At 54.2% G+C, this 9,493-nt stretch overlaps 1 protein-coding gene across 1 annotated transcript; it reads right to left on the bottom strand.

The window, feature by feature from the left end:
* Positions 1-1,832: 1,832 nt before the first annotated feature.
* Positions 1,833-7,790, bottom strand: LOC111572844 (chimeric ERCC6-PGBD3 protein-like). The gene is made up of 2 exons (XM_055004236.1): positions 3,474-7,790; positions 1,833-3,232 (listed from the first exon to the last, which is right to left on the bottom strand). Exons 1-2 carry the CDS (start codon positions 5,332-5,334, stop codon positions 1,989-1,991), a joined length of 3,105 nt encoding a protein of 1,034 aa, XP_054860211.1. The 5' UTR covers positions 5,335-7,790; the 3' UTR covers positions 1,833-1,988.
* Between the last annotated feature and the right edge of the window lie 1,703 nt (positions 7,791-9,493).

Raw genomic sequence — 9,493 nt, 5'->3', positions numbered from 1 at the left:
AATTCCGACGTGTGCCTGTCAGCGAGGTCTCCTTGTACAGCGCTGAGTGACCACGCGATGAGTATAGTTTCTGTGAACAGCATCACAGAGAGATCCCCCTTCCTTTCTACATCTCAGATCTCTACGTTCTACCACAACATGAAGCACGTCAAAATATCGGCCAGGCGAGAGGCTCTGAGATACAAGCCGTACGGCAGACGTTTCCTCAGCACTCAGTCGCCCCGAGAGGAGGAGTCGACGGGGGACCTGATGACGGTTGCCCTTTACTACGAGGACACCATGAGTACACTGGCCAGCGTGATCGAGGAGGACGGTCGATTCGTCCCTTCTTGCACACTAGAAGGGGGTCGCTGTGATTACATCATAGAGGTCGAGCAGAGCGATGCCGTCATCATTGCAGGTACTGTGATTCTGCATGTATTGTATTGCAAACTAAAATGTCACAGACATCGATGTGTAAACGTAACTGTATATACTCTCATAGGTGCAACGGATACCGAAGATGAGATGGACAGCGAAACCGAGGAAGCCGACCACCCTTACGCCTGTTTCTGCTGCCACAGAATTTCCGACCTATCCCTGTCGTGCGGACATTTGTGTTGCGAGAGTTGTCTGTCCAACCTGAGAGACCACGCGTGCGGTCTCTGCAGAACCAGATCGACCGAGGAGTTCGCCATCAGGTCCAACGACTCTGATCCTAAATGTCAGGCGTGCGGCAAGATAAAACTTTGGCTCGCCTCGTGCAAACACACAACATGTACATGCAACAGCAGCAGATGTCTTGTGTGCGATCATCCGATCACAACACTTCGAAGGCTGTTTTTATCACATTAAGCATCAAGAGTTAGATGTGAAGCCCTCTGGAGCGCTGTTTTTTTTGTATTTCTTTATACATTTTGTGTGTGAACGACACATTCATTCATTGTACGCGACTGTATTTCTTTGTACCATTTTTGTGAGAATGACACATTCATTCATTGTACGCGACTTGTACCATTTTGTGACAGTCATACGTGACTTACCGTGTTTTTTTTTTGTATTTCTTTATACATTTTGTGTGTGACACATTCATGTATGCGACTGTATTTCTTTGTACCATTTTGTGACACATTAAGTACGCGACTGTATTTCTTACCATGTTTTTTGTATTTCTTTACACATTTTGTGTGTGAACGAACCATTCTACGCGACTGTATTTCTTTGTACCTTTTGTGAGAATGACACATTCATTCATTGTACGCAACTTGTACCATTTTGTGACAGTCATTGTACGCGACTGTTTGTACCGTATTTCTTTATACATTTTGTGTGTGACACATTCATGTATGCGACTGTATTTCTTTGTACCATTTTGTGACACATTCAGTACGACTGTATTTCTTACCATGTTTTTTTTTTTAAATTTCTTTACACATTTTGTGTGTGAACGAATCATTCTACGTGACTGTATTTCTTTGTACCATTTTGTGAGAATGATACATTCATTCATTGTACGCGACTTGTACCATTTTGTGACAGTCATTGTACGCGACTGTTTGTACCATTTTTTGTATTTCTTATTGTGTGACACATTCATTCATTGTACGCGACTGTATTTCTTTGTACCATGTTTTTTTTTGTATTTCTTTATACATTTTGTGTGTAAACGAATCATTCATTTATTGTACGTGACTGTATATTTCCATTTTGTGAGAATAAATTTCATTGACACCTGTGAAACCCTCCAGGTTGTGAAAGCCCTTTATTGTATTTCTGTGTACTGAGAATGACACATTCATTGTATATGACACGTTAGTATAAATTACCTGAATAATAAACCAATAAACCAATAAACCAATAAACCAATAAACCAGGTGGCAGTGTTCCTCTCCTGTAGTCACATAGAAATCGATTTTTAAAACACCCCCACATCCTTTCCTCCTCATGCTGCCTTTAACCCTCGTGTTGTCCTTCGTATTGCGTATGCGCCCAGCGTCCTTTCCGCCGGGTCAAAGTGACCCACGCTCCAAGGACGAGCAGGAGGAGTTGGCACACGCGGCGCAGTACAGGAGCGCGCAGCCTCTGCATATGTATTTCTCGCAGCCGCGGCACATGTTGTGCGTTTTACAGTCCTTACTGGAGGGACAGACTTGACACCTCTTTCTCTTACTCGCGGGCATGGGCGGTTCGATACGAGCCTTGGAAGTGGGGGCCCGGGCCTGGGCCGCAGCAGAAGGCTCAGCCCCCGACGAAGGGCCCGGCGCCGAGACGAGATCCGTCCGAGGACGGAGAGAAGGGGAAGAAGAAGGAGGAGGAGGAGGAGGAGGAGGAGGAGGAGGAGGAGGAGGAGGAGGAGGAGGAGGAGGAGAAGCGACTCCCCCGCCGCCGTCCCTGTCGACACCCCCCGCGGCCGCCAGCCGATGGGCTTTCACGACCGCCGCGGCCGCTTCTGCGCTCGGCAGGCGAGCCCTCCGTTGGATGAGCGGAGCGACGAGCGCCTTTCCCAGGCGCTCGAGAAACACCCTCCTCTTGTTGCGCCTGCCGGGCAACCAGTCCGGGTTGAGCTCTCTCCATATCACGAAGGCGTCGTAGGAGGACACGTCGAGAATGTTGTGGAAGACGGCGAGGGGCCAGCGCGCCGTCATCCTCCTGCAGCTGTATGCGCCTACGACTTTGTCCAGGTTGTCCACGCCGCCTTTGTTGGAGTTGTAGTCCAGGACGACGGCGGGCTTATTGTCCGCACGCCGCCGGCCGACGGCGTCCGCGTCCCGTGCGTGGAACGTGCTGAGCAGCAGCACGTTCTTGTTTTTCTTGGCCAGGTAGGAGACCAGCGCGGTGTCGCGCGTGAAGGCGAACTTGGAGGAGAGGACCCGTCTGCCTCGGACCGCGAGCAGGGCGGTCGGGAGCTCGGGTTTGTTCTTTCTGATCGTGCCGAGCATGGTGTTGTTCCTATCGCGGAGGAGCTGCTGCGCGAGTTCGTAGGAAGTGAAGAAATTGTCGCAGGTGACGTTACGGCCCGTCAGGCCCTCCGTCATGTCGAGCACCACGCGGGCTGCCAGCTTCTCCGAGCCTCCTAGTCGTCGTCCCTGTTGTCGCTTCTCACCCTCTGCGGCGGCGGCCGCTGCTGCGGGCTTCTTCCCCGTGTAAACTTGCATTTTCCAAGCGTAGCTGGATCTGGCATCGCAGGCCACCCACGACTTGATCCCGTACCTGGCAGGCTTGCTGGGCATATACTGTCGAAAGGGACAACGACCTTGCGGTGGGGTGGGGGGGATTGAGAGAGACAGAGAGAGAAGCTTATAGAACAGGTATCACTCCACTACCACCGTATGCAGTGTGTGTGTGTGTGTGTGTGTGTGTGTGTGTGTGTGTGTGTGTGTGTGTGTGTGTGTGTGTGTTTCACTCCATTAGGCACAGACAAAATAAAGAACCGTAATTTATTTATTATTACAAACATTTTTGAAAAACTTTTTATTTATCGTTTGTCTCATCACCTCTGAACGGAACCAGTTGCTCATCCACCGTGACGTGAGGCCCGGGGTTGTACAGGATCGGTAGCCGTTTGACCCACGCGTCCCAGACCTTTCTCACGGCCGCCAGCTTGTCCGAGGCTCGTCTCTCCGCTCTCGTCTCACGGTCGTCAAACCGCACCAGCTTCGAGTAAACGTGAAAGACTTTGAGGGACATCGTGGCACGGAAAATCGCACGTCCGCTCTCCGCATCCCACAGGCTGGCGGTGGCCTCGCCTCGGGACCTGTACACGCCGGCTAGGATGAGCAGCCCCATGTAGGCGTGCAGGTCAATCTCGTCCATCCGCTTCCAACCGTCTCTTCCGTATTTCCTAAGACCCTCGCGATTAGTCTCCTCCAGAATGATTTCGTCTATTTCCCGCGTGAGGAAGAGGAAGAATGTCGAGACGATGTCTCGGGCGTTGGAAGCCGCGTAGGCCGTGGGTCCAGGCGGCCAGGGCTGCTGCTGCTGCTGCTGCTGCCGCTGCCCCGCCGTTTGGTACGGTGTAGAGGACCAAGTTATTTTCCCGTTTCTCGACAGGAACGTCTCTCGTGCAACAAGACGGATATCTTCTTCTTGTTCTTCTTGTTCTTGTTCTTGTTCTTGTTCTTCTTCTTCTTCTTCTTCTTCTTCTTCTTCTTCTTCTTCTTCTGAGGTTGCATTTGTCTGCTCTGGTGGGTCTTCTTCTTCTTCTTCTTCTTCTTCTTCTTCTTCTGAAGATGAGGATGCATTTTTCTGCTCTGGTGGGTCTTCTTCTTCGTCTTCTAAGAATGATATTACATTTTCTTGCTCTGGTTGGGTGTCTTCTCCTTCTCCTTCTTCTTCATCTCCTTCTTCTTCTTCTTCTTCTTCTTCTTCTTCTTCTTCTTCTTCTTCTTCTTCTTCGGTGACCGGCCGGCTTACGTTCTCCTGCTCATCCTCCTCTCGTTCTTGACACTGCTGTCGCCTTTCCTCATCGTCATCCTCCTCCTCGGGGTCCGAGCGAGGTTTGTGGGACCGGGTCTCTTGAAGAACTTTTCTGGCGACGAACCTCGTGTTCTCCTCCTGTTCGTCCTCATCCTCCTCCTCCTCTCTTCTCTCCTCTCGCTCCCGATAGCTCCTCTCCCGCTGCCGTCGCAGCTGCCTCGTCCCCCTTTCATTTCGTTCTCGCTCTCGCCGTCTTGAAATGCTTTCCTCTCGCTCTCGATTCCTCTGCTCTTCCTTCCTTCTCCACCCCGTTCTCCTTTCTTCTCGCTCCCGACCGCTCTTCTCCCGCTGCCCTCCCGGCTGCCTCGTCCTCCTGTCCTCTCGTCGTCGCGAAACGCTCTCCTCTCGATTCCTCTCCTCTTCCTTCCTTCCCCGTCCCCTTCTCCTCTCCTCTCGCTCCCGACCGCTCTTTTCCCGCTGCCCTCCTGGCTGCCTCGTCCTCCTGTCCTCTCGCCGTCGCGAAACGCTCTCCTCTCGATTCCTCTCCTCTTCCTTCGTTCGCCGTCCCCTCTCCTCTCGCTCCCGATCGCTCTTTTCCCGCTGCCGTCTCAGCTGCCTCGTCCTCCTGTCCTCTCGCTCTCGCTCTCGCCGTCGCGAAATGCTCTCTTCGCGCTCTCGATTCCGCTCCTCTTCCTTCCTTCGCCACCCTCTTCTCCCGTTCCCTCGCCCCCGACCCTCTTCATCCTCTTCTTCTCTTATCGCTTCATCTTCGTTATCTTCTTCACCCGGCAAGCTGGAAATAAGCTGTTGCATGAACCTTTCTTCCTGTTCGTCTTCTTGTATCGCTTCATCTTCGTAATCTTCGCATTCTTCACACGGCAAGCTGGAAAAAAGCTGTTGCATGAACCTTTGAGCGGCGAAACGTCGTCGCGCCGTCATGGTTGTTTTTGCTGTGGGCTTACCGTGTGAGGGCTTACCGTGTGACCTCGGTGTGGTGAAAGGGGTGATATATTTAATACGTGTCTTAGTTTACCCTCCCCATCCATTCCACGACAGCTACCTTTTTGGCAGCGAAACGTCTCATGGCTGAGAGGTTGTTTTTTTTTTTTGCGGCAGCCGTTCGCTGTCCTACTCTTCTTGCTCTGTACGCACGTGTCGTGCTTTGCACGCGTTCGCTCTGCCCTTCCTCCTTATGCTGCCAAGTACCAAGCCAGAATGTTCCTGGACTTTCTGGAACATTCTGCGGCTCATTTCTGTCCTTGTGTTTCCTCGCGCAGGCTCCATTTCATCTTTTCCCAGTTCCAAAGGACAGTTGGCAAGCCGCCAAGGAACAAGCTGGAATCTTCCTGGACTTTCTGGAACATTCTGTGGCTCCCATGTACCCGTGTGTTTGTTGCATTGGGCCCAAAAGGACTTTGGCCAGCTGCCAAGAAAAGCTAGGATGTTCCTGGACTTTCTGGGACATTCTGCGACTCATCTCTGCCCTTGTGGTTCCTTGCACAGGCTCCCTTTCATCTTTTCTCAGTTCCAAAGGAAATTTGGCAAGCTGCCATGAAACAAGCTAGATTGTTCCTGGACTTTCTGGAACATTCTGTGGCTCCCGTACCTGTGTGCTTTGCACGGGCTCCATTGTATCTCTCTGTGTGTGTGTGTGTGTGTGTGTGTGTGTGTGTGTGTGTGTGTGTGTGTGTGTGTGTGTGTGTGTGTGCGTGTGTGTGTGTGCGTGTGTGCGCGTGTGCGCGTGTGTGCGTGTGTTCATCCCATCCCCTCCAAAAGAAAAGAGGCAAAGACAAAAAAAAAAAGAACTGTATTTTATTTATTACAAACATTTTTGAAAAACTGTTTAGCGATTTTATTGTTTGATTTGTTTTTTTTTTGTGGCGCCTCTCACCTCTCTCTGTCCTCCTCTTCTTGCGTGCTTACTCACCTGTCGTTCCTTGCACACGGTTCGCTCTGCCCTTTCTTCCTCCTGATGCTGCCAAGTACCAAGCCAGAATGTTCCTGGACTTTCTGGAACTTCTGTGTGGCTCATCCACGCCCTTGTGTTACCTCAGGCTCCCAAAATTGGCAAGCTGTCATGAAGCAAGCTAGAATCTTCCTGGACTTTCTGGAACGTTCTGTGGCTCTCATGTGCCGCCTGTGCTCCATTGTATCTCTGTATTTTTTCCTCTCTCTCTGTGTGTGTGCGTGTGTGCGTGTGCGTGCGTGCGTTCACATCCCCTCCAAAAGAAAAGAGGCAACGACAAAAAAGAACTGTATTCATTTATTACAAACATTTTTGAAAAACCGTTTAGCGATTTCATTGTTTGATTTTTTTTTTTGTGGCGCCTCTCACCTCTCGCTGCCTACTCACCTGTCGCTCCTCGCACGGCGTTCGCTGTCATTTCCTCGGCCCGCGGCTCTTCACTCTCCTGCTCGGAGTCGGAGCCGCGGGCGAGGGACGGGCCCGGTCTGCTCACGAGACCTCTCCTGGGCCGCGAAACGCGTCGTTTGTGCTGAGAGGTTGTCGGTTTTTGTTTTCCTCCTCCTCCTCCTCCTCCTCTCGCTCCGCGCACGGCGGGCGTCTCGCGGCCTAGGAGGTCTCGGAGTCAGAGCCAGAGGGTGACCCCGGTCCTCTCCGAGACCTCCTAGGTCGCGAAACGCGTCGGCGCTGATACTCACCTGTCGTTCCGCCCACGGCGTTCGCTGTCATTTCCTCGGCCCGAGGCTCTTCACTCTCCTGCTCGGAGTCGGAGCCGCGGGGCGAGGGACGGGCCCCGGTCTGCTCACGAGACCTCTCCTGGGCCGCGAAACGCGTCGTGTGTGCTGAGAGGTTGTCGGTTTTTGTTTTCCTCCTCCTCCTCCTCTCGCTCCTCGCACGGCGTTCGCTGTCATTTCCTCAGAGCCGCACGCGGGGTGAGGGACGGGCCCGGTCTGCTCACGAGACCTCTCCTGGGCCGCGAAACGCGTCGTGTGTGCTGAGAGGTTGTCGGTTTGTGTTTTCATCCTCCTCCTCCTCTCGCTCCTCGCACGGCGTTCGCTGTCATTTCCTCAGAGCCGCACGCGGGGTGAGGGACGGGCCCGGTCTGCTCACGAGACCTCTCCTGGGCCGCGAAACGCGTCGTTTGTGCTGAGAGGTTGTCGGTTTTTGTTTTCCTCCTCCCCCTCTCGCTCCTCGCACGGCGTTCGCTGTCATTTCCTCAGAGCCGCACGCGGGGTGAGGGACGGGCCCGGTCTGCTCACGAGACCTCTCCTGGGCCGCGAAACGCGTCGTGTGTGCTGAGAGGTTGTCGGTTTGTGTTTTCCTCCTCCTCCTCCTCTCGCTCCTCGCACGGCGTTCGCTGTCATTTCCTCAGAGCCGCACGCGGGGTGAGGGACGGGCCCGGTCTGCTCACGAGACCTCTCCTGGGCCGCGAAACGCGTCGTTTGTGCTGAGAGGTTGTCGGTTTTTGTTTTCCTCCTCCTCCTCCTCCTCTCGCTCCGCGCACGGCGGGCGTCTCGCGGCCTAGGAGGTCTCGGAGTCAGAGCCAGAGGGTGACCCCGGTCCTCTCCGAGACCTCCTAGGTCGCGAAACGCGTCGGCGCTGATACTCACCTGTCGTTCCGCCCACGGCGTTCGCTGTCATTTCCTCGGCCCGAGGCTCTTCACTCTCCTGCTCGGAGTCGGAGCCGCGGGGCGAGGGACGGGCCCCGGTCTGCTCACGAGACCTCTCCTGGGCCGCGAAACGCGTCGTGTGTGCTGAGAGGTTGTCGGTTTTTGTTTTCCTCCTCCTCCTCCTCCTCTCGCTCCTCGCACGGCGTTCGCTGTCATTTCCTCAGAGCCGCACGCGGGGTGAGGGACGGGCCCGGTCTGCTCACGAGACCTCTCCTGGGCCGCGAAACGCGTCGTGTGTGCTGAGAGGTTGTCGGTTTGTGTTTTCCTCCTCCTCCTCCTCTCGCTCCTCGCACGGCGTTCGCTGTCATTTCCTCAGAGCCGCACGCGGGGTGAGGGACGGGCCCGGTCTGCTCACGAGACCTCTCCTGGGCCGCGAAACGCGTCGTGTGTGCTGAGAGGTTGTCGGTTTGTGTTTTCATCCTCCTCCTCCTCTCGCTCCTCGCACGGCGTTCGCTGTCATTTCCTCAGAGCCGCACGCGGGGTGAGGGACGGGCCCGGTCTGCTCACGAGACCTCTCCTGGGCCGCGAAACGCGTCGTTTGTGCTGAGAGGTTGTCGGTTTTTGTTTTCCTCCTCCTCCTCCTCTCGCTCCTCGCACGGCGTTCGCTGTCATTTCCTCAGAGCCGCACGCGGGGTGAGGGACGGGCCCGGTCTGCTCACGAGACCTCTCCTGGGCCGCGAAACGCGTCGTGTGTGCTGAGAGGTTGTCGGTTTGTGTTTTCCTCCTCCTCCTCCTCTCGCTCCGCGCACGGCGGGCGTCTCGCGGCCTAGGAGGTCTCGGAGTCAGAGCCAGAGGGTGACCCCGGTCCTCTCCGAGACCTCCTAGGTCGCGAAACGCGTCGGCGCTGATACTCACCTGTCGTTCCGCCCACGGCGTTCGCTGTCATTTCCTCGGCCCGAGGCTCTTCACTCTCCTGCTCGGAGTCGGAGCCGCGGGGCGAGGGACGGGCCCCGGTCTGCTCACGAGACCTCTCCTGGGCCGCGAAACGCGTCGTGTGTGCTGAGAGGTTGCTTGAGAGGTCGCTTGAGTCATCCTCAGCGAAGCAAAAATAAATAAATAAATAAATAAACAACTGAACATTGGATGAAAACAGAGGCAGACTACAGCAGGAGGATGAAACGATTTTTCATCCAACAATGTTCAGATCGTTTCATCCTCCTGCTGTGTAGTCTTTCTGTCTGTTCCTCCTATTTTCAGCTCCTGCCTTTCCCGGTGCCTTCCTACCCTGGCTTGCTGATGTGTGAAGCTGTCCTGTTTTGTTCAGGGAGGCGAGATAGTTTCATTCATCCGACCGCCCACGGTTTATCCGACCTCATTCATCCGACCGCCCCCGAAATATCCGACCGGGCTGGGTTTATCTGACCTTGTGCTGTGTGTGGAAAGAAGGGAGGGGAAAAAAAAGAAAGCTTTCCCATTCATCCAACCAAATAAGGAGGAAAAAAAAAAGAAGCAGCGCGAGGGGAGT

The sequence above is a fragment of the Amphiprion ocellaris genome, chromosome 18 (genome assembly GCF_022539595.1).
Source record: "Amphiprion ocellaris isolate individual 3 ecotype Okinawa chromosome 18, ASM2253959v1, whole genome shotgun sequence".
Classification (NCBI taxonomy): Eukaryota; Metazoa; Chordata; class Actinopteri; family Pomacentridae; genus Amphiprion; species Amphiprion ocellaris.
Note: the sequence above shows the minus strand (reverse complement) of the source record. Positions and strands in the feature narration are given on the sequence as shown.

Bases quoted from the DNA above. Each gene is read 5' to 3' on its own strand.
- LOC111572844 (XM_055004236.1), bottom strand. From the start codon at position 5,334: ATGACGGCGCGACGACGTTTCGCCGCTCAAAGGTTCATGCAACAGCTT. The intron at 3,233-3,473 runs GTGATGAGACAA...CCCCACCGCAAG, and splicing joins GCAACTGGTTCCGTTCAGAG to GTCGTTGTCCCTTTCGACAG.